Source organism: Pelobates fuscus, chromosome 4 (genome assembly GCF_036172605.1).
Source record: "Pelobates fuscus isolate aPelFus1 chromosome 4, aPelFus1.pri, whole genome shotgun sequence".
NCBI classification, from domain to species: Eukaryota; Metazoa; Chordata; class Amphibia; order Anura; family Pelobatidae; genus Pelobates; species Pelobates fuscus.
Window position 1 is genome coordinate 282534564 of NC_086320.1, and position 26387 is coordinate 282560950.

The 26387-nt window shown below is 37.1% G+C and overlaps 1 protein-coding gene across 3 annotated transcripts in view; it reads right to left on the minus strand.

Annotated features, from left to right (window-relative positions):
• Positions 1 to 26387, minus strand: part of ELMO1 (engulfment and cell motility 1) — a 381378-nt gene that overhangs the window by 211338 nt on the left and 143653 nt on the right. For 2 of the 3 annotated variants that reach the window (XM_063452154.1, XM_063452153.1), the window contains exons 8-13: positions 25433 to 25532; positions 21969 to 22120; positions 18590 to 18668; positions 16345 to 16395; positions 10400 to 10522; positions 8589 to 8720 (exon numbers count right to left, since the gene is read on the minus strand). In XM_063452154.1, coding sequence (XP_063308224.1) covers positions 8589 to 8720; positions 10400 to 10522; positions 16345 to 16395; positions 18590 to 18668; positions 21969 to 22120; positions 25433 to 25532 — 637 coding nt within the window. Of the gene's footprint in view, positions 1 to 8588; positions 8721 to 10399; positions 10523 to 16344; positions 16396 to 17572; positions 17618 to 18589; positions 18669 to 21968; positions 22121 to 25432; positions 25533 to 26387 lie in introns of all 3 variants that reach the window. The other variant, XM_063452157.1, reaches the window with a different exon arrangement.

Consider the following 26387-nt stretch of genomic DNA (forward strand, 5'->3'; position numbering starts at 1 on the left):
GGTAAACTGGCTCCCCTTCATCCCTGCCCCTGAAGAGGGAATATTTCTTCTGAATGAAAATCCTTGGTGGTATACAAATACAAAGAGCTGCAAAGACTACTGTGCATAATTGGTACATCACCAAAGAGAATGGATTAAGATGGCACCAAAAGTCTAAAACAGGGGCGGTCAGAGGTCGATCCCCAGGTGTTGTAGAACTACGCCTCCATACTTTGCCAGCCTCCTGGCTTCCCCAGGTGATGACCATAATTATTTTTTTAATTTTTTTTAAGAAGAGTGCGTAGACAGTTATTCATCTAGATTCCCAAAAACCTGCTCTTTAAGACAGAAGACTAATCGGCATTGCTGCGATCAGAAAGCATGTTTGAAATGCTCAATGCGTTGCAACTTGTGTTACTTCGACTTCTTCTTGCATTGATTTCTAATTGTATAATGAATCTGATCAGAACGTAGTCAAATGGGATCTTCAAAAAGATAGCATTCATATTACAAATAACCGCCTTCAGGAAGTACCACGTTCAAAACTTCCCAATACATTTTTTTACTGTCCCAAACCACAAGTGTAATGTAAAGCACCAAAATGATACCTTGGGGCGCAACCCATTAAATTATCTGACCTCTATAACTACACAAGAGGAGAATCAATAATTACAATGAATAATTCAAGACTGAAAGTAAAATTTATCACCATTTCTCAACTTTGATCGATTCAACATTAGAGGTACATGAAAGCAGCCTTATTATTACCATGTGAAGTAAGTAGAGTAGACACTGTAGAGGATGGCACAACAGAGAGCACTTCGAGAAGACCAACTCACAGGTGACATATCTCTGACAGAGACAGAACTAAAACATATATTGAACTAATGAATATCCATCAGTGGCATCTATCCATTACATTGTGTTATACTTGCTGTGTTTGGACTTTGGCTTGGATTTGCACGAAGTAGAAATATGCTCAATCATTTGTCTTTATGATGGCATAAATGTGTTTTTTCCTGTCCTAATGTGTTTTATACCCCACCTCCTATAGACTGCAAGCTCGTTTGAGCGGGGTCTTCTTCAACCTATCGTCCCTATAAGTTTTCTTGTAATTATCCTATTTATAGTTAAATCCCCCCTCTCATAATATTGTAAAGCTCTACGGAATCTGTTGGCGCTATATAATTGGCAAAAGTAATAATAATGGCATAGAACTCCATTTGATATTACTATGTAAGACATACATACACATACGTGCTCAAACTTTCACTATACCATTTGCCATTGGCGAGTTGAAATTCACACTATTCCAGTTCTCCTACCCACCAGGCAGTGACCATGATTGCGGTTGGTGGGAAAACCTTTCTCCTGTCCCTGAATGTGTAAAGCGACTGTGTGGCACTTCAGAATTGCAAATGCAAAAACAGCGGATAAGTGCACAAAAAGGTTGGATTGGATGGTCTTTTTATACTTCATTCTGCATAACTATGTAATCAGTAGTTTCAATATTTGGAGAAAGTGGTAGTGAATTAGGAGGAGGATTTAGGAATTGTTATAGACAACAAACTCAATGTCAATCAGCAGTTAAGCTAAGGTCAGTAACATATTGCCATGCATAAAAAGGGGCAATATCAAGACCACACCTAAAATATGCTGTGCAATTTTGGGCACCAGTTCATTAAAGGATATCATGGCACTAAAAAAAAAAGTGCAGAGGCGGGCTACAAAATTAATAAAAGGAACATTTTAGTTATGAAGAAAGGTTAACACATTTTAAACTGTTTAGTTTAGGAAAATAGTGCCTTTGTGGAGATATGATAGCATTATACAAATGTATTTGGGGTGAATACAAACCATTGTCTGGAAAACTATTTAATAAGCAGAACTATACATAGGACAAGAGGTCACACATTTAGACTGGAAGAAAGGAGATTTAGTCTAAAGAAAAGGAAAGGGGTTTTTATAGTAAGAACAATAAGGATGTGGAATTCTCTGCCTGAAGAGGTGGTTTTATCAAAGTCTGGACAGAAGATTAAACAGCAACAGGATGATTGCTGGCACAAACATAATATTCAGGGATATCATTTTTTTTGTTCTTTATTTTTGTTGTGCATGATGAATACATATTGTCTGGCTATGCCCCAACAGCAATAGTGAGACAAATATAATCTGACAACATAACGATGAAAGGCATACATTGAAAACTGCACAATTTAAAAATGTCAACGAGCTCTTGTATGAAAGTCGGGTGAGTAGAGTAAGATAAGTGTGGATAAAGCATGTGACTATGACTGACAAAGCAGTCGTATTATCGATAAGATATCAGTAAACAGTCTAGAAGGATGTGGGAGATTGGCCCCATTGAGTTCAAGTCGGGAGGGCGTCTCTGGTCTTCTGGTATTAATGGTGAGTGCATGCCTGTATGACCATTTTCCCAAATAGACATAGTTACCCTTAACCCATGGGGAAACGGGAAGAGGGATCCTAGGTAGTGAAGATATCTATGTACATCTATGTGTGTGGTCTATTATATGTGAGAATCAGCAGGTAGTGTGGTCGCTTCTTTTAGTAAGAATGGAATCATAGCGACAAGTGCACAGATGAATACGGCAGTAATTCAAAAGAACAGTATAACATTAAACAAGGTAGGGGATATCATTTTTAATTTGTGGGGTAATAGCGTCTTGTTCCAAAGAGAGATCTGACTGCTAATCAGGGGTCAAGAAGATAATTTTTCCTAGTCTGTTGCAAAATTGGAAAGTGATTAAAAAAAATAAAAAATTGTTTGCATGGAAACAGATGTGAGAAAGACTGTACATCAGGGCTGTCCAACCTGCGGCCCCACAGATGTTGCTGAACTACAACTCCCATGATTCCCTGGTTATCTGTTTCATTGAAAGAATCATGGGAGTTGTGGTTCAACAACATCTGGGGGGCCGCAGGTTGGACAGGCCTTCTGTACATGATGGGTGCAACTCATCTGTATTCTATGTAAAGGTTTCACTGGAGCATATTTGAATTAATGAGTAATCATGCAGATGCCCTTGTAGTATTACATACCTGGTAACAGTGGTTGATCAGAATGTGGACTTCAGTCATCACCACCCTGGGTTAGTGCATTCCTTTGTCACATGCACACACTGTGTATACACAAGGACATTTCTACTGTTCTGTGTACATATCCAGGGATGGATGACAATGTATGCATCAGTTCTCCTTTGTAAGTGTTATTTCGAGACACATATTCCAAGCAACATCAATTGTAAAAATTGGAGTATTATAATTTCAACAGTTGTGAATTTGACAGACAATGCCTATTACAATGAATCTTTTATCAATGTATTATGTCTAAGCGGGATATTTTTTATTTTAGATGCTTACAAATTGCATAATAAAGAAATATGTATGTTCACACTATTTTTCATGCGGGTGCTGCCATCTAGTGGTATTCACCAGAACTGTTTTAAAATGTATTTAGATCGATTGATCAGATAAACCCATAAAAACAACATCAGCAGCATGTAAAATCAAAAGGTTTTGTATAATATAGGGAATGATGGGTGACTCAAAATGACCCAAAAGACAAGGGTATGAAAACTCTGAATCAGTGTGCATGACTGTTTCATCTCAAGGCTGTACAATGCATCTCTATGAGGAAAGTTCAATGTCTGCATGCAGAGGGTTGAGACCCTGAATGCCAGGGCTGCTCACTGTGCAGCACTGCCACAGGAAGGATCTCTAACAGCCATCTGAGGAGTGGCCAGTGGAGTAATCATTAGACTGTAAAGTAAACACAAAATTTTCTCTGAAAAGACAGTGTTTGCTACAAAAAGCCTGAAGGGAATGATTCTACTCACCAGAACAAATTCAATAAGCTGCAGTTGTTCTGGTGACTATAGTATCTAGACATGTGCAATTTGTTTCGGTCTGAATGTGAATTCGAGCGAATTTCAGGCAATTCGGACATTCGGTTACTTCCAAATGTCTGAATAGATGAATTGCCGAATGGTTGAAGTCCCGAAATTACCAAATTTCCGAAGTATAGTAGTGCCGAAGTGCTGAATTGGCGAATTTCCGAGGTGTCAAAGTGCCGAAGTTCCGAAGCACAGTATTGCCTAAGTACTAAAATACTTACCCAGTGAAAGAAGAAGAATGTTACATTGTATACAATTTTAAATAAAAAGTATACAAACATAGCCAGGATTCAGCTGTAAGCATTTGCAACACTTACAACAATCAAGTAACATACATTCATATAAAATGTAAGTTACTTAGCCAGTCAGTGTAATGACAGGAATAAATAAGTAGATAACTACCTAATTCCCACGGTATTAGGGAGCTATCTACTAAAAGACTGAAAGACCTAACTATAGCCCCCCCGGTCTCCATCCCTGAACGATGGGTGGGGGCCCTACAGTAAAATAAGGGGGACGGACCTAATGTCCTCCCCCCTGGCCCCCACCCCTGAGCGGTGGGTGGGGGCCCTAAATACTAATAAGGGGTGGGGACCTATTGTCCTCCCGCCTGGCCCCCACCCCTGAGCGGCGGGTGGGGACCCTAAATACTAATAAGGGGGGGAACCTAATGTCCTCCCCACTGGCCCCCACCCCTGAGCAGCGGGTGGGGGCCCTAAATACTAATAGGAGGGGGGAACCTTATTCCAATTTAGGGCCCCCACCCGCCGCTCATGGGTGGGGGCCAGGGGATATTTGGTCCCCCCCTTATTCCAATTTAGGGCCCCCACCCACCGCTCAGGGGTGGGGGCCGGGGGGAGGACATTAGGTCCCCCCTTATTATTATTTAGGGCGCCACCCGCCGCTCAGTGGTGGGGGCCAGGGCGGAGGACATTAGGTCCCTCTTATTCCAATTTAGGGCCCCCACCCACCGCTCAGGGGTGGGGGCCAGGGGGGAGGACATTAGGTCCCCCCTTATTAGTATTCAGGGCCCCCACCCACCGCTCAGGGGTGGGGATCAGGGAGAAGGACATTTGGTCCCCCCCCCTTATTAGTATTTAGGGCCCCCACCCAACGCTCAGGGGTGGGGGCCAGGGGGAGGACATTAGGTCCCCCCCCTTATTATAATTTAGGTCCCCCACCCACCGCTCCGGGGTGGGGGCCAGGGGGGAGGACATTAGGTCCCCCCCCTTATTCTGATTTAGGGCCCCCACCCGCCGCTCAGGGGCGGGCAATTTTTATTTATTTAATTAATTAATTTATTTTTAACAGTGAGCAGCCACAGGCTGCTCACTGTTTAATAGACATGCCCCTACTCGCGGTATAGCGAGTAGGGGCAAAATTTACTAATACTAAGTAATTTTTACTTAGTATTAGTAAATTTGGCTGAAAGACTAATTTAGGTCTTTCAGCCTTTTGGTAGATAACTCCCGAAATTCCGGAGTGTCAAAGTGTCAAAGTGCCAAAGTTGCCGAATTTCCGAAGTGTGGAAGTTGCCGAAGTTCCGAAGTGTTGAAGTGCCGAATTGCCGAAGTCCCGAATTTCGGAATGCCGAACTGAAAATTTTCCCCATGCACATGCCTAATAGTATCCCTTTAAAAATACAAAAACAAATTAGTGGTAAAAATATTTGAAATGGCCTTAGAGGATAGTGGATTTTTCGGGTCTGATAAGATCAAATGTTCTTGAATAAAATTGCTGTGAGGCACAAACACTAAGGTCGAGAATGGTATGGGGGACTTTTCATAGAAAAGAATTGGACAAGACTGAGATCATGTTATACGGAATGGAATCTGGGAAAATCCATCACAAATATCTGTTGTAGCCTGCAAGAGACTTGCGACTATACTCCCCTACCATTGACATTTACACTAATCCAATAAACTCCACGGAAACAGTTTAACCCCTTAAGGACCAAACTTCTGGAATAAAAGGGAATCATGACATGTCACACACGTCATGTGTCCTTAAGGGGTTAAAAGCATGAATTTAAAGGTCTGAGAATGGCTGAGCCAAACTCGGCCCTCTGAAATAGTTTTGTACAGGGCACATATCGAGGGAGATAAAACTGCTGAAGACGTTACAAAACTTATGCAATGCAAAGTATGGACACTTGGACTATTGAACTTGCTGAAAAGCTGTTTACAAACATACATTTGTTAATGCTAGGAATTAAATTTTAAAATAAATACAGTTGCAAGTTTTTACATGCTCACCACGGATTCCTTCTACCAATATGTAATATAGCTATAAACCACAGACGAGCACACAAATATAACGTTATAATAAGTAGATGAATAACACTTTATTAACCTGTTTAAAGGATTACTATAGGGTCAGGAACACAAACATGTATTCCTGACCCTATAGTATTAACACCACCATCTAGCTCCCCTGGGTCCCTCATGCCTCCATAAATATAGTAAAAATCTTACTGTATTCAAGCCTGAAGCTGCTGGCTCTGCTCTGTCTGCCTCAGAAAAACAAGCAGTCTGCTGACAGCATCAGAAGTGGTAGCCTGATACAATCACAGTGCTTCTCCATAGGATTGGCTGAGACTGACAAAGAGGCACATCAGGGGCAGAGCCAGCATGATTCAAACACAGCCCTGGCCAATCAGCATCTCCTCATAGAGATGAATTGAATCAATGAATCTCTAAGAGGAAAGTTCAGTGTCTGCATACAGAGGTAGGAGACACTGAATGTTTGGATGCATTTTAGGCAGCCATGACCCAGGATGGATCTCTAACAGCCATCTGAGGAGTGGCCTGTGAAGTTATCACTAGGCTGTAATGTAAACACTGTATTTTCTCTGAAAAGACAGTGGTTACAGCAAAAAGTCTGACGGTAATGATTCTACTCACCAGAAAAAATTCAATAAGCTGTAGTTGTTCTGGTGACTATAGTGTCACTTTAAATACGAATCAAAATTCATTGCTTTAATGAAAACTTAAAAATAAGCAAAGCAAAGGGTTAATATAGTCTTCCAGGCTTTCCAGCTGTTTAAACTCAGCAGGAGATACAAATTCTGCTATCATATTCAACCAATTGGAAACTGTAGCAGAACACACAATGTGCAGCTGTCCTATAATGTATAGCACTGCTGTTTTCATGGACCTGGTGTTGCCTATGACATGTCTAATTGAGCTAAGCCTCAGGGAGACACATTTGGCACTAAAAGATGTGCTGATGTCTCCATCCCTATTGGGTAGGCTTAGCAACGGCACGGCTAGAACACTTTCTAAATGGAACTGTCAGGAGATATTGCATCTTAACTCCTTTCTATGCCGGCAAAAGCAATTTATTTAAATGGAACTGAATAAATAGCAGCTTTGTGCAGCGAAGTCATGTAGTGATATAGTCAATATACTCATAATATATTTTTTCTATCTGGGATCATTTATCTAGTGGGGCCAACCTTGCTGTCTTATCACAAAATCCCCCAAATCATATCTGAAAATAGCTATACTAAAAGGGACACTCCAGACGTGCTTTATGTTTGAAAAGTGTGTCTTTTTTGTTTCATTTTAGAAAAGTTCAGATTTCAGTAGAAATTGGCACTTTTATAAATTAACCTGGTACACCCCCAGGGCTGTCAATCAGATAACTTGTCATTTTACTTGCTGGTTTCCTTGCATTGGTGCTAAACTCAAGTGACAGGCAATGGTCGTCCAGAATACCTGCCTTGCAAAGACTTCTCATTGAGCTGCATTTTGAAGTCTGGGATTGGACATCCACAGATAGTCTGGGCGGAGTTAGAGGGGGAGGGTTTGTACAGGCTCCAGGCAAGAGATCTGCAACTTTTCCATGTTGTTTTTAGATATACCACAAATTCAATAAATGCATAATTTTTGGTACCCAGTGAAATAAATCTTGCTTTTTGGTTCTAAGCCATCTTTGCAGAAGTTGAGTATACACCAGCACCCTCAGTTGGGTCAAGCTCACCCATCATGTAGAAAAGATATCAAATTGTAATGGCAAACTAGCACTTTTCAATGCATGTTAGGAAGGGAAGAAGGTCTGACTTAATGTTGGCAGGCATAAATGGAAGCTGCAGCCCAAAAATATGACTCACATTAATCTGCATATCATTGTTTCGTATCCTGTCCACATTTCTCTGTTTCACATTTTAGTTCAACTGTTGACTAAAATGCTTAGGAGGAAAACTGCATGAGATATTTAGCATTCTGGTCCTTAAAATGCAAAAACATTCTCCGAATAGCCTTCATGTTTTGTTGTTGTTGTTGTTGTTGTTGTTGTTTTAGATGAAATTGCTATAAAAATGTTGTTCCTTGTTGTTTCTAGAGAGGAGACAATTCACCAGCTACACACACTGTGTGTACAGTCTGACACTGCTCTTTGGTATACCCAGGCCTTACTTTACCAAAATTTGCGAACAGACTGCAGGAAGCGTATGGATGATGGAATGGGAATTATTGAATAAGCAAAAATTCTGAATAGAAAAACAAAAACGATTGGCAATATGTAAATGAAGTTAAAAAAAATGCTTCCTGTATTTATAATATATCACACGTCACATACACACTGGAAATTCTGGCTCCTAAACACATTCAGATTAACTGCACGGTGTTCTTATTTGGAAAGGCACCATGCACATACAAGAGGATTTTTTGTAATGATTCAAGTACTTACTGTGAATCCAAGCTTTTTATAATCCCTAGTGTACATAGATTTTCTTTTCTCAATGCTGCCACCAATGTTGTTTTGTTCAGGTTCAACATCAAAGGCGATCCGACGTAATTCAAATATAATATCTCTCTGTGCCTGTAGGGTATTGAAGAGACCAAAATTGAAATGAAACATTATTACAGTGACCATATCAAGCCTTGATGAATGTTGAGATTTTTTTAAGATTATTTTAGAATGTTTTTCTTTATTATTATTATTTTAGAATGTATTTATTATTTTCCAAACATGAACAAAAAAAAAACACATCAAACATGACAAAAAAGAAAAGTATATAAAAAAAATACATTTGTATAGTCTCTGTTAGCAAATGCGTGCCTACAAAATTAAATAGGACTTAATTAGCCTACTACAGACAATATTTTAATTAGAAAAACTGTGACAGTTAAATAGAATTACAATGAAAACAAAAGTGTGCGTTACAAAACATTTTCAGAGATATGTTGGCGGTTTTAGAAAAGGCTTTTATGGGCTCACAGCCAAAACATGTAAACATAATTATATTGGCCATGAAGTTTTAGTTGTACAGTTTTTAAATGGCATTTTTCCCCCCAGAAACAATGTAAATGACAATCAGAATCCTAGGGGGTTTATCTGAACAAATTGTCAGAAGACACGAAACGCGTTGATTGCCAGATCTCATGCTAGTGGGAGCTTATCACTGTATGTCAAGTGCTATTTTTATCAGACAAGATTTTGTGGAATAAAGGTCTTTTTATTTTTATGGAACAAGCCGTGAAAGAGTTTTTGTGCACAGCAATCGTTCTATTTTTTCCAGGGGGCTTATTCTCTAAACTACAGGTTATTGCAAAATTGAAAATTGATTCCCCAACTCCACAGTCATTACAGATGGGCTAGTTATGCCTTAACTTTGCAGCTCTCAGTTTAACGAATAATAGTGTGAGTGCATATGTGCCTGTTTCAAGATTAAATAAAAAAAAAAAAAAAAAACCTCCATCTCTGAACTAGAGAGTCAGGAATGGACGTCATAAAATATACAATGGTGTCTGAGAAATTCACATAAAGCAGGGTGTGGAGAATATACTTTCACGGTGCTTGAATAACCATTTTGGTTTGTTCTGATTGGGCCAATTATTTAATTTGAATACTTAAAGTCTCTTTAGGCTCAAGTATAAACAAAAACAAAAAAGAGATTGTTTAACAATGTATACTAAAAATCTCAACAAACAAAAACCCATACATTTAATCTAGTAGTTTATCATGTTGAACTTCGTCAGTGTAACACATATTTAATCTGTTCTAATCTTTGATACTATGTGTGATTATACTTTCTGTGACAGATAATATATCAATACTATGTCATTATTTGTCGATATATATTATAATACAATAGGTCACCAATATGTCTGTGATCACAGTTAGCATTGTGTAAATGAAATAATTACCACTCATAATTATAAGGTAACTGGTCACTAGAGGTTTCTAAATTCTATTTGATCATGCAAGCTTTATCCACTGCTGTGAGTGTTTCATGACTCCACACAAAAAAAGGCACTGGGGTCACATTGATATAGAAATAACTACCGCTTACTATAAAAATAAAGCAAAGGATCTTCCCAACTTTGCCATCAAGTAAAATAACTACAAAATGTGCACAATGGTGGTGAATTTCAATTGTATAACACTAAGCTTTGCAATGTCATCATTATACAAACATTTTGAAGGTCAAACAAAACACAGTTGGTTAGGATGGTGATCTGAACGTCTTGTGAAGTGGTGCTGGTGTATATAGTCACCTGATCTTGGGGATCCATTTTTGTCATCATTCGATCTTCCAAAAGATTGAAGGTCAGTACTTGTAACACATACAACTGATGTGCCATCTCATTATTGATGCCCTTCTGTGATCTGATTACATGCTGTAAATTATAGAGGAAATAGAGAAGATTTGTTAAGGTAGGACGGGCAAAGAAGTGATCTTCAACTGCATGGCTATATGTTTGGCTAACCATAAAACCATAGAACATAAAAAATACACTCATACAAATACACTTCAGAAAATGAAACTTGTCCATATACCAAAGTACTATAAACATATACTACAAACAGGCAGATGTCCTCCAGAATATTTGAAACTGTTCACTATACCTTCCAGGTCAATGGTTTTCAAAACAAAACATGTAATTGATTTGTATGAGATAACTTAATATATAAGGTTCTATAATAAGAGCCAAGTTCTAAAAATGTAGCTTTTTGCGATTTCCCAAGAGGAAGGTGATTCTTCCACACTTTTTTTAATATAAGAAACATTACCAAACCAGATAAAAGTAAAAAGCAATTAAAAATATTAATATTCTTTTATAAACTCTAGAAAGTCTACTTAATCATATGTTAAACGGTTTGTGGTCATATGTAAAAAACACAACACAGCCAATTCACCGCTACCCACTGAGCTGTGACTGACCTTTATATTACTATGCCATACCCTCTATTGGTTTATACGCACTAGTAGGTTGATCTGGTTGATCTGTTATAATGCTTTTTTGTTTTCATTATAATTTTATTGAGTAGTTCACAGATATAGACAGTGCACAGGTAATGATGCATAGAACAAATTTTATAGAATATCCGATCGCTGTTGTGCCGGGTATTAACACTGACTACAGAGGATGTAAGCTAACTGGGTACCCAATATCTATACATACACACACATTATATAACAGACACATACGTCTAGGGAAAGAAAGCCATAAATAAAGGGCAGGAAAACATTAAAGAAAAAACAAGAATCGAATCCAGTAAATCTACTCTTTGGTTCAGTATAACTTTCTGCTTGGAGTGAGACCTTGGCATGACTGGGAGGATCTTCCCAACATACCAGAGGTAAGTAGCCATGACAAGACACTGTGAGGAATTTCTATGCATCTCCAATGTTAGGACAAGACATTGAAATGCTTTCGAAATGTCCCTTAGGTTATATTCCTATAACTTTCCCAAATATTTTTTTTCCCACAACATCTCACTGCTTGCGTAATGCAAATTTCCGTAATTCCAAAGCACCATATGAATGTATCACGAACCAAACACTAGGCAAGACATTTTGTTTGTTTTGTGATACAGAGTTCTGTGTGTGGCACCAAAAAAAGGAAAGTTTACTGGGAAAAAAGATGACTTCTGGTTAGTTTGCAGCATCTAAATGTTGATCTAATTCACAGAAGTGACGTATTTATTATACATTTAATAGTTATATAAAATATAAATATAGATTTTTATTGTTTTCATTGCTCCTTTTTTCCCTTCTATTGGTTGCTTCTTTTCACTTGAACATTCAGCTGTGTACTGCAAAATATAAATGTGTGTATATATATATATATATATATATATATATATATATATATATATATAATTTATTTTTTTAATAATGCGGTAGTACATATAATTGAAAAGTACAGAAGGCATTCATGCGCTAGAACAGTGCAAGCTGCTTCCATTAGCTCTGTGTAGCTAACAGGAGAGAAAGAAAAAAAAAACTGACTGTCTTATTGACAGGGAGGTGTCTCTGTCCCAAATTGCAATCATTACTTTTATAAACTGTCAAAACTTTGACAGGCTCCAGATACATAAAACAATTCAGCAAGCTGAAGTGTTGTATGTGAGTGAAGTGACCTTTTAATAAATTGCAGATATCTCGGGATCTAGCCGTCATCTTGTTTGTCCTTGACATATTCCCCACGGGTGCTTACAAACAAGGGCAGGAAGCTGGTGCTGTAAGAAGGTCACGGAGATTTGTTTAAACCTATCAGCTATGAAGCTCAGAATATGTGGATGTGCTTGTCAAGTATGAGCTCTGCCCAATAATTATCTTATTGTACTGCAGTAATCGATGTCTTCCAGACACAAAGAAAACTGGTCCAACTAAATCCACAGCGATAACTCAACATGGAGATAATGGTAGAAAGACTCATCAGAAAAAACTTTGAAGTTATTTATACCACTAAATTATGGCTCTACAAGACAATTGTCTTACCTACATTGACCTGTAGTCAAGAGCGACCTAAGGTACTACAGACCTGGTCGCAAATTACGTGGGCCAGTTGTAGTGAACATAGACTGTGCTTAAACCACACACGCTCTGGATCAGGTACGATAATGATATGGCCAGCTATGGCAGCTTTCACACACCTCATAAGTACTGTGGACAATACAGCATATTCACCTTTCCTCTATATATGCTACTTCATGATGTGCTTTCATAAAGTTAAATATCTACTTAGATGGAAAGGCAAGAAAACTTGGTCATCCATTTAGGACTTTATCCGAGGAGTTTTACTTTATGAAAACCAGAAAGCTGTAGCCATAACCATTAGCTGGAAGAAAATATTTAACACTCCCATCTTTCTTCAACATTTTTATCTTCGACAAGGATTTTCCATTATTGCTTTAATCTCTTCTGTGGAACTATTACTGCTAAAAAATGCGCACCCTGGACCTTAATAATATATTGGTGTATTTAATCTGTCATTATGTTGGATGTAACATATGATCCTGAGCCATTTTATTGCTATTCTATTATATAGCCTCTTCTTGGAGATGACATTGCATCCCGTTGGTTTTTAAGACATTAGGCTATTAGATAAATTACTCACCACCTTTTACAAGCTGTTATTTCCATGGTTTGTTTCCCCAAGTTTTTATTTAAGGAAAGAATTGTAGTTTATTTCTTCATACCAATTTACTGTTTGTAACTCATCCTTGAACTACTCAATAAAAATAAAGTAAAATCAATGGTATTAGACATGTTGATGTTGTAAGAAGATCGGTGTCTCTGCCTGGGTATTAAAAATCAGCACTATTGGAGAACTGAATGTCTAGTTATCGTGGTAAGCATTGTACAGACAAAAATACATAATGCTTTGATATAATATTTCTATTCTGTCAATGTAACCCTTTCTGTGTTTGGAAGACAACAGACTCATCTCTTTATGATAGTAGGATACTATAAGATAAAGAGCTGTTCTGTAATGCTGTTACAGCATGATATTTTTAAATATTTACACACCAATATATGCATGGCAAACTCATCAGGGCTGAATTTCTACTTGCCAATGGCTACTGGAAAAGTGCAAATTTTGAGCCCTGTATATTTATATAAACACACATTATATGATAAAATACATTTAAATAGCATGAAGTGTGTTTATGTGTATTATTATGTGGATGTGCTTGTCAAGTATGAGCTATGCCCAAAAAAATTAAAGAATGAAGAAGTCCCTAGATTTCTGTTTCTGTAGCACCGAGGATATTTAGCCAAAATGAGAATAAATATATCTCTTGAGGGATCTAGCAACTACATCGTACTTCAAGATTGCCTCAATCGTAGTGTATGAACTATGTTCCACTTCAACAGATAATCTAATTCCAGTAATCATGTGATAAATCTATATACGAACACAGTATTTTTATCAGTTGAGTTCTGACATATTGTATATATCCATGCAAAGAGCACATCATAATTGAGTCATTGTTATTTTTTTATGTAATATTTTAATTTATTTTTTACTTTGATCACATCGTTACAGTTTCAATGTTTCGTTACAAGTGTATGTTGCATCTGTATCTTTTGGATCAGTAGCACACTCGACTGTCTTAGGACCGGTGATACAATTCACGATATTAAATCAGTCACCACTCAATATGATGAAAATCTATTTAATCGGATTATTTCAGACGCAGTTTTACATCTTTTTGAACCACTAGTATTTTTAGTGGCTTCTAATGTACTACATACAGTAGTATCCAGAAATATTGCGATTAATCACTCTAACATTTGAAAACAGTATTTAGTATTGATCCTGCACACTAAAGCGGTTTTAACAAATGTATTTCCTGCTTTCATTACATTCACAGGGAGCTTCAGTTATGATCAAAATTCAAACTTTCTGATATATGCACACATTAAATCTGTATCTTTGGTATGTTCAACATACCGAGCACACTTTATAATTACGTGTGATACAATCTGCTAAGCTAAATCAGTAATTTTTACAATAGGAGCGATATTTATGCAATCGGATCATTATCGATTTAGTCACATACTTTTAAGATATATTAAAACTTCCACAAACTTTCGATTTACCATTTTTAACTTTTCATTGAAATACTAAAGTTAAGCTTTTTGAAATCTTTAACACACTATTTAGCAGACGGACCCCGCATATTAGAAGCCGTTGAGTTGATTATGTTGCTAGACTTTATAATTGGATGACGTCAGTTAAGAGGGATTGTCTCGGTCCTTACATTTTCAAATCTAACCAATCAGTTCCTTTCCTCACCTATAATTACCGGTCATCTATTTTTACCGGTTCCCCTCTGATGAGCCTGTTGGCGAAACGCGCGCCTCGGTGGCCCTAGGACACCCATTCTATTTATCAGAATTACTATTTATTCCTTATTTTGATACTAGTAATTAATAATGGGTGTGCTTTCTTTCTTTTTCAATTTTTTTTTTGTTTATTGCTAGCATTTTAGCTTTTAGTGGAGGTTGCCGATTTCTCAGAATCAACTTAGCTACTGGGGGGTATTTGAACAGGTGCCCTCAAAGGCACAGACAGGACTTTGAACATTTTAGCGGGTATCCTTAATTTGGTATAGCTATCTCTTTCTGAGATTTAGATTAGTGACAGGGCTCACAGTACAGACAGGGTTCACACGGCTTAGGAAGAGATTTACTTTATAGTCATTAATGCGGTGGACATCTTTTTGGTGTCATTTATATCCAACATATATTACTCTCTCTAAAATAGTATCAGGATGATAATAATAGAAGGTAGACAGCTACCCCTCCTTTTCTTCCTAAGGTAGACAGCTACCCCTCCTTTTCTTCCTCCTCTATAATAATTTTTATGATAACACTCCTTCACTCCCTTAGTGGAGGTACTCCCCATCACCTCATTTAGACCTATACTCAAAAAAGGTTACACTTTATATGTACATAGTTGCAAACCCCACTTCCTTATACATTGTATTACACACTCAATTGTCACTTTTATTTTGGCATATATATATATATATATATATATATATATATATATATATATATATATATATATATATAGGACCAACAGGGATAATGTATATATTTATTTTGTTTAGTAGCATCCGAGCAGAAAATCAATTGGAATTTTAAGAGTAAGTGCCCTCATATCTGTGGTTGTGGATATATATATAAATATTGTATTATGTCCATTTATATAGCATAAATACAATATTTAAAGGGTGCAATTTAACAATATATGTTTCAGGAACAATTGGTTGTTCAAAAGAGTTTATGATGTAAAGGAGTTGTGGTATAAAACCAAACTATATCTATATATTTATATAAAATAAAGTAAAATATATAGAGAGGGTGTTCTGAAGACATCAAGTATCTGCCAGTTATTTCTCTTATCGGCATTTACAATGTCATCAAAAAATATAATCTTGGGGTTCTAAAACATTTATAAACCATTTAATCTTTCATCTCATTATTTACTATAATGCCTTCAGAATCCCTCAATGGCATTATGTTACTGTAATAGACAGATTACCATTTCACACACACATACACAGAAAAAAAAATATAAAAGTATCATAATATTCATGCTTAGGTTTAACCTCCAATCTCTGTTACTTGATATAAATATTATAAATAATGTTTATGAAAGCATTAATTCTGAATGGTCATATATTCTTAAATACTTACAGTTAAAATGATAAAGCGGAGCTGTTTTTGAGCCAATATATTTGCCATTTCCTGTTCAGACGGGATAAAACAAAAGATAAAAAGTATATATTAAACCAAAAAAGGTTTTATCATTTCTAACCTCCTCTCACATATATAAATATATATATTTATATTTAAACTGGTGCATAATGCTATGTATTGTTTTTTTTTTTTTTGCAGCAATATGACTTTCTTTGAATTCTCTTCTTAAATGCCCCAGCTCATTGTAGTTCTGTCAAACCCGTTAGAAGCGGACACTGTACCCATATCCCAGGTCCACTGCCGCCTTGGATGGTAATAAATGTGAATTCTAGGGGTGACCAAGGTCCCAGCTTGTCATTGCCATCCAAGGCACAATTTGTTGTAGTGGTTATGGTGGTTAGAGTATCTATTTAAACATTCAAAGCATGTATGTTAAATGTCTACTTTAATATGTTCATGCTTTATATTGAATGTATAACATGGCATCTGGCTGAAATTGTTTATAAGGATGTCATGCAGGAAAGTAAACACAACCTATAAAACGTTAAGGTGATTCATAGCCTCGTCTTACCACTAACCACAAATTGCTCAGAAAGGGAGAGGTCTGGCTATTCAGTGGAAACAAACTGGATTAGGCATTCTGACAACTACAGTAGGCCTGCAGACCTCTCCCTCTGACAGCACACTGTTAAAAAGAACCAACAACTAAGAGACAACTGACAGCAAAGCAGTAGAGACCATAACTACATGACAATGTGATCACATAAAACAACAATCAATAAATTAGGTAGTTGCATAACTAACTAATGGAATAGTTGTGACACATAACCATATAGTGGAGGTACACAGACATGGAATGGGTAGAGAAACTTGGTGAATGGTTGGAACAACAACAGGACGATAGGGGCAATGGAAAGCAAAGGAGAGCTGGAGGTTTTTTATTTTAAAACAAAAAGTGCTAGTGTGAGATTTGTGCTAGGGTTCGATTCTGTTAAAAATATTCCATATATAAATCGTTTCATGCATATGGCTTTCATTTACAGAATATATAGGTCCAAAATACTGTTAATGAAAACAAATTTGCTATAATTCAAGAAAAGAGATGACCTAGCAAACACATATCCAACATTTAAAAAATACGAAAATCACAAGTAAGTATAAGCGTCAATGGACAAGATTTTGATTCAGGGATGTTCAAAGACAATTACAAAAAAAAAAGACTTACACTGAGAGGAAAGTCAAGGATGTCAATACTGTCCTCTACGTAATGCTAACAAGGTAACATCCAAATGCAGCATTAAGAAAAGACAAAAAAGTGAGCCATTCCACCTGATTAATTGAAAGCCATTCCAACATACTTAAATGTAATAATTACCATAACTTCACAACATGTGCTTAGAGAACTAGCATCAAATATATACTGAAAAACATAACAATATCTAAATCAAACATAGTTTAAAAGTGAGAAGGCAGTGTATTCTGCGATTGAATCCTAGCCAAGTATATGATAATTATGATGTATAGAATTAAAATTGCATGGACAGTAGTATGCAGATGTAGTTGTTTTAGGTGAGTACTTCTCTGAACATTTTGCCTGCTTTGCACAATAATAATATTAAATAATAAAAAATATTGTTGGTAAGTATTAAAACTACAATCAAATCAAATAGAATTACATTTCTATTGAATAACAATAAAAATTATGATAACGTTTTAATCAGGAAGCATTAATCCAAGAGGTCATGATGCCTGGAGTTCAATTTGAAATGCTGCACACACAGAGATAACATTAATATTACTACTCTATGGGCCTGAACATCAAACAAGGACGTTAAGAGACAGTATAGGCACCAAATCAACTTTGGTTATGCAGCCCTGGCCACACACTCCTGCATGTTTAAACTTCCTTTATTGCACAGTCTGTTTAATTTAGAATTTCTTATATCCTGCTCTGTTAATTGCCTCCCAGAAATATGTTCTGTTGGATAAAATAAACATTTAACAACATACCGGGTGCATGCTACCTGGGTATGAATCTGCACTAAAAAAAAAACAGCATTAGCCACTAGATAAATGAAAATACCATTCACATCAACTTTATAACCCGCTGTAAACCCACTGTAAATTAGTGGTTAAACTACTGAATGAAACATCCTTCTTTATTCATGTCTCTCCTTTTATTCACCCACAATGTATATGTACGGTTAAAAGACAAAATATTTCTCACTGGGTAAACACAAACCTGTCTCTTATCATCTGGGGCTTTCAGGAACAGTGCGTTGATCACAGCAATTGAATAGGTCTGGATTTCTTGATCTGTCCTTGGTGGCAAAAATAAAAGAGAACATTTGGTTAGTTTAAATAAAAATGGTTTAATGGTTCACATGTATAAAGGTGTGCAATCAATTTATTCTCAGAAAAGCATGTGAATGTGAGAAAACATATGAACTGCTGGGGAGCATATTTCAACAAATGGCTTTTCACATCTACATCTCTTTATCCTGCCTCCATCTTAGCTCCCTGTCAATCATTGATATAGGCTCTGCACCTGCCCCTGGCAGTCAGCATAGAGAGAGTAAACATTTCATCTCTTTATTTTTTCTTCAAGTGTTTCTGATTGGTGCATCTTGCCTGCCAGCTGGCCAGAGCAGATGGACCATATGGTCCTTACGTTCTCTCTGAGTATCCCATGTAGTCCTTCTTTCTGGTATATAGTACCTTAGCTGGATGTGGTCTTCCATGGCCACATCCACTCTAGCTTTTCTCATGGATATGCCTTTATATAAAACCAAATATAATCTTTTCCTTTGATATTTTCTATGACATGAATCCATTTATGTCCCCTAAAGGGACACTATAGGCACAAAATGATATTTATTTACTTATTAAAGCAGTTTTGATGTATACCAGACTTCTCTGCAGTCTCACTGCTCAACTCTCTGCCATTTAGGAGGTTAATCACTTTGTTTATAAAGCTGTTAGTCACGCCTCCTTGTATTTGACTTAAACAGCCTCACTGTGATCTAATGTTTAGACTCCCTTTATTGCACAGTGAGTTTAATTTAGAGTTTCTTATCTCCTGCTCTGTTAATAGCCTTCTAAACCCTGCAGGAGCTTTCTTAAAGTTCAATTTACAGAGCAAGAGATAAAAACTTATAAAGCAAGTTATATCTGATTAAAAATAGAATCATATTCTTCATGTAGGTTGTGCAAGTCACAGCCAGGGGAGGTGTAGCTAGGTCTGCATTACCAGAAATAAAAGTGATTTAACTCCTAAATGGAAGATAATTGAGCAGTGAGACTGCTCTCTATACACCTAAACTGCTTCATTAAACTAAAGTTGATTTAGTGCCACGTTAACATACTGGTTTGATGTTCAGATCTACATAGTAGTAATATAAATGCGAACAACATTATTACTAAAATCGGAAACTATGTACTATATAGAAAATACATCTCTACGATCAACACCCCCAGTGTGCATGACACTAGTTTTTGATAGGCTTGACCCACAAGCTAATGGAAAACTAGCAATATGTGTATGAGGCATTTTGATTCTAGATGTATTTTCTAAACTTTCTTTCAGATAGAGTAACACTTTTAGTAATTTTGCAGTCAGCACCTATTTTTTTTTTTTTTAGCTGGAGGTTTAAGCACTGCACTGGCGATATCCATACATTGCCAGTTGAAAGCAGCTGAGAATCTCTTGTCACATTAGCTCAGAATTCTGTTGATTTTGGTGTCCTTTTATATTGTTGACATCCAATTATTTCATACAGTTCATGAAGCTTTATTAATATACTGCATGCACACAATGTCATAGATCTACAATAATACCTTGAGATGATACCAGTGGCACATTACAATGGACTAGAGCAGAAGCAGGCAGCCTTCGGCTCTCCAGAAGTTATGGACTACATCTCACATAATTCTCTTACAGCCATAAAACTAGCAAAGCATCAGGGAAGATGTAGTCCACATCATCTGGAGTGCCAATGTTTGCCTACCCCTGGAGTCAAATAGGTATCAAACTCTCATTGGGATTACATTCTTTTTTGTTCTTTTTATCTTTTTTATCTCTCGTTTCTCATTTTTACAGTAGTGGTTTCTAAGGTATTGTAAATAATTTTAAATTGAATTTATTAAAAGTTAAGTCTTATCAATTTTTTTTTTCAAAATAGTTATTTAGGGGAACCCCTCTGCAGATTGAGGATAAATTAAATATGTTGCAAGAGGAACTTAATTAAACTGTCCTGTAGTCTAGCAGAACACACATAGAGGGAGCAGAGAAGTGGTGACATATAATGATTGTGGTACAGATCTTATTCTCTGCTAGAACACCAGGGACTCATACTTCTCTGCCAAGGAAAAGTGAAGTGGGTATACAGTAGTGTTATTAGGGTCTCCAAAATGAGTTCTAGAACATTTAATCAACTAATTACTCCACAACCTGTTCCAGAAAGTAAAGATTCCATCAGTATATGCCGCACTAACTATCATACAAAAGAAGACTATTCCTGCTGGTAAGAAATATCAGATACAAAAGCTTATTATTACACATTTTCAGGGCAAGAATACTCTTTCGTGTTCTAGATTAAATTTCAGCACTCGACAACTTTATAGCACCCTTATTGCCAATTACCACATATACCAGAAGCCATTAACCAAGCTGGCATTCACTGTGGGGGAGAAAAAATTACAGCGGTAGCCGCCACATGGATTTTACGGAGGCAATTAATCGAGGCTCATAACATTATCACAGGGGAACAATAGCGTGAAATAACACACTAAAGGGATTTCACCAGCTGGTAATAGAGATCAGCATGTTACGCGAAGAACATTATTTACTTTTATTACAGAAAATAAGACTTGTTATTGTGCTTTTAGTTTTGTTTATAATATGTAATAATTATATGAATTAAATACAGAATTATGGCAGTTTTTTTTTTGTTTCATGTAAATGCCACAATTTTCACAAGAAAATTAAAGGATTATGCTAAGCACCACAACCACAACAGCACGCTTTTACCCTAGGTAAAGGGACACACCATTTTGCAGTGGTTTGCCCTTTTATCTAGGTCCCCCTGAGTGCCAAAGGTACTTCCTGCTCTGGTGACATACATCCAGCTTCTGCAGGAAGACCAGGAATATGCACAGAACTGACATTAGCCCAAACTCTTGTTCCAGGCTAGCATTCAGCCCCAGAACCACCACCAGCAGCAGAGGGGTTAAACTTTGTATATGCAATGTTTCAAAGTGAAATATTACACAAACAGATTCCAGGCACCATGACCACTGCACACGATGGAAGTGATCATTGTGCTTGGAGTAACCATTTAAATATAACACATTTTGAGCATAAAGGGGATATGTTCAACCAAGAATGAAACTCCTGGTCTATTTTCATTTGCTTTTATTTGAAATGGTACAAAGTTTATGTTTTCTATTACAAACAAAATCTGATATAAATGATTATTGTTTAAAATGTATTAAAGTTACCCACAATTATATCCTAGATTATTGTGCATAACATTATCCTTTTAGAACAAATTGCATTTTCTATACTGTAGAATGGTTAAATTTTAGTGCGTGGATTTTTGGGTTTATTATTTTGTTCATACCCTTGAAGGTGTGGGATTAGCTGTCCAATAGTAATCTCCTGGGCAACCTTTTGATACAGATCATGGCTGTTCAGAACCATTGATTCGAGGATAGCTAGCGATCTTTGCAAAATGGAGACATCCATTGCCGATTTGCTGACAAAGCTTGCAATCTAAAAAAAAAAAAAATAAAAAAAAATGATAACCAATGCTGTGCAAGATTCACACACAAAAGGGGTGACAAATTTGACCAGGACCACCCAAAAATAATGTATAATTAAAAGAAGAAGAAAATATCAAACTTTAATATGCACTGTACAGAATCATATGGCGTTTCTTTCAGACTTTCGAATATTTTACAAAATTACAATATCAGGTATAGGGTATGAAACAAGAAAAAAAAATTGTTCTTCAACTATACTCAAACGGTCAATAAGAAAAAAGACAATTTCCAGACAGGTGGTTATAATTGCAGTTCATTTTTAGATCACTATTAGGACAGCTCAAGTTATGTTTCTTTCCTTTTACAAATAAGGCTATCTGCAGCTGAGCATGTACGTGTCCTCTATACAGGCATATAAAGCTATGAAAGGGCCTGGCAGGAGAGCTGGAGATTTAAATGGCGTGCACCCAATGTGGATGCTTGTTCTACACAACTATTCTAATGGTTAGGGGAATTATGTGTGTACGAGGCAACCAGATGAGCATACAGACAAAGCTTTGCTAACACACTCACGCATGTGTTACGCAATGTTACATGAGATATTGTACAGGGTGGGCCAAACACACTCACGCATGTGTTACGCAATGTTACATGAGATATTGTACAGGGTGGGCCAAACACACTCACGCATGTGTTACGCAATGTTACATGAGATATTGTACAGGGTGGGCCAAACACACTCACGCATGTGTTACGCAATGTTACATGAGATATTGTACAGGGTGGGCCAAACACACTCACGCATGTATTATGCAATGTTACATGAGATATTGTACAGGGTGGGCAACACACTCACGCATGTGTTACGCAATGTTACATGAGATATTGTACAGGGTGGGCCAAACACACTCACGCATGTGTTATGCAATGTTACATGAGATATTGTACAGGGTGGGCCAAACACACTCACGCATGTGTTACGCAATGTTACATGAGATATTGTACAGGGTGGGCCAAACACACTCACGCTTGTGTTACGCAATGTCACATGAGATATTGTACAGGGTGGGCCAAACACACTCACGCTTGTGTTACGCAATGTCACATGAGATATTGTACAGGGTGGGCCAAACACACTCACGCATGTGTTACGCAATGTTACATGAGATATTGTACAGGGTGGGCCAAACACACTCACGCATGTGTTACGCAATGTTACATGAGATATTGTACAGGGTGGGCCAAACACACTCACGCATGTGTTACGCAATGTTACATGAGATATTGTACAGGGTGGGCCAAACACACTCATGCATGTGTTACGCAATGTTACATGAGATATTGTACAGGGTGGGCCAAACACACTCACGCATGTATTATGCAATGTTACATGAGATATTGTACAGGGTGGGCAACACACTCACGCATGTGTTACGCAATGTTACATGAGATATTGTACAGGGTGGGCCAAACACACTCACGCATGTGTTACGCAATGTTACATGAGATATTGTACAGGGTGGGCCAAACACACTCACGCATGTATTATGCAATGTTACATGAGATATTGTACAGGGTGGGCCAAACACACTCACGCATGTGTTACGCAATGTTACATGAGATATTGTACAGGGTGGGCCAAACACACTCACGCATGTATTATGCAATGTTACACGAGATATTGTACAGGGTGGGCAAAACACACTCACACGTGTGTTACGCAATGTTACATGAGATATTGTACAGGGTGGGCCAAACACACTCACGCATGTGTTACGCAATGTTACATGAGATATTGTACAGGGTGGGCCAAGCACACTCACGCATGTGTTACGCAATGTTACATGAGATATTGTACAGGGTGGGCCAAACACACTCACGCATGTGTTACGCAATGTTACATGAGATATTGTACAGGGTGGGCCAAGCACACTCACGCATGTGTTACGCAATGTTACATGAGATATTGTACAGGGTGGGCCAAACACACTCACGCATGTGTTATGCAATGTTACATGAGATATTGTACAGGGTGGGCCAAGCACACTCACGCATGTGTTACGCAATGTTACATGAGATATTGTACAGGGTGGGCCAAACACACTCACGCATGTGTTACGCAATGTTACATGAGATATTGTACAGGGTGGGCCAAACACACTCACGCATGTGGTATGCAATGTTACATGAGATATTGTACAGGGTGGGCCAAACACACTCACGCATGTATTATGCAATGTTACATGAGATATTGTACAGGGTGGGCCAAACACACTCACGCATGTGTTACGCAATGTTACATGAGATATTGTGCAAACCTGTACCAAATTTCTCAACAACGACATCCTCCAAAACCACTGGAAGCCATGGTCTATTAACGTGGTTCTAAAGTGTTGGCAGTGATCAAATTTACACAAATAGCATTAGTTTACATGCTCCAGTTGGAAATATTAACTTGAAGGTGAATTCTTCAAGTGCAATAAAATAAAAAAAATATATATATAAAAAAAATAAAGTTTTGAAAGCCATCTTAACAAGGGTCTACTCAGTCTCAAAGTGTCCTTCACTGCACTGGGGAATTGAGTGGTCCTGCAGTACACATCATATTGGGAGGATTTGACTGGAGCTTGCTTGTTCATAGTAGTTTTGGCCACTGGTCTATTTAATAAAAGGCATACAGATCCACTTCATTCATCTGATCTACTCATTTCTGTAGTAGTAGATTGATAGCATAGTAAGAAACATAAGCTTTTTGTTCCTCCAAATTTAAGCAAACTATTGATTAGTTACGCACATGCAATATCTGTTAATAAACCTGGATTGATTGATTAATGAGCTTCAAAATGGGATTGGCAATTTAGGTATAATTGAGGCTAAAACATTTCTAACATACCCTGCAAAGAAGATCTTTAGTGTATTCATGCATTTAGGGTAGAATATATTCAAACAGTTGAAAAAATATTTTAGAACATAATTAATAGAACAAACAGACTTTATTTTATTTTCTTTGTGTAGAAAAGGGAAAAGCCAACATGTTGATGTGTTATTTTTCACATATTTTAACATACAGCATACAGCATTATGCTTTGTTTTTGTGCACTCTTATCATCCAATGATATCTCACAGAAAATTGTTAAAACACCAAACATATGTGTTACTGGAGAGGTAATAAGCCAAACATCAAATTCAGAAATATACAGGCCAAGTGGGCATGGGGTGCATGACAAAGCTTGTCTTGTCCTCTCTCGGTTATGTGGCATCACTAACACACACAGCCACTTTTCTTAGTTTCAGTTGTATTACACACTAGAACCACACTCACCTTTTTAATAAATGGTACAGAGAAGGTATCCCACGACACAATTCCGTGATCCATCAGTTCAACAAACGCCGTTAATGTAAAAGACAACATTTCTCCAAAACTGCAAAGAGAATGTACAACCACTGCATAAGCACTCATTAAAACACAAATTAAACAATAATATCAAGCAGAAAGCAAAGTTAAGGCAAGGATTTTTGTTTTTGCTTTTTTTGTGGCATAATTGACAATGACTACACTTGGGTGTTTGCCTTCTTTTGCATAAAATAGTGGTTTTCAAGGTTGAACTTGATGGACTTTAGTCTTATTTTTTTCCATTCAGACTACTGTGTAACTGTGCAACTATGCAAGGCATTGAATGAAAAGCATTTACACTTCCTCCCTCATAAAAAAATAAAACAATCCACAAGTACCACCTGAAAGAATAGGTTTTTATTAAAAGCCACCAGGTTCAAAGCTCCATGCAACAGCCTTAAAATTTAAAACCAAACAATCTCATTAGTACACAACACAAAAAAATGCATTAAAATAAAATCAGAATACAGGAATATATTCATTTCATAATTAGCCAACCCCTGTTTCACTTCATTAAAATGCAATAACAGTTATTCTTTATTGAAAATATAACACTAGAAATGAATACATGCACAACTTACACAATAGAAAGGGAGACTAGCAAACTTTAAAAATAAATAAAAAATAAATAAATAAAAAAAGCATGTGGTCTGGTGGTTGGCTGAGCATGATATGAAAAAGAAAAAAAAAAAAAGCCCTGGTGGGAATATGCAGTAATGCACCATCTGGATAAAGGTACAACATAGTTTTATGCAAAGTTTGGTCTGGCTACTGCCGGGAAGTCTAACTGCTGATAATATGACACTCGGACTGCAATAATGATAATCAAATGTACTCAAATTGTGGTGCTTCTACCATCATGCAATCTGATGATGAATTAACT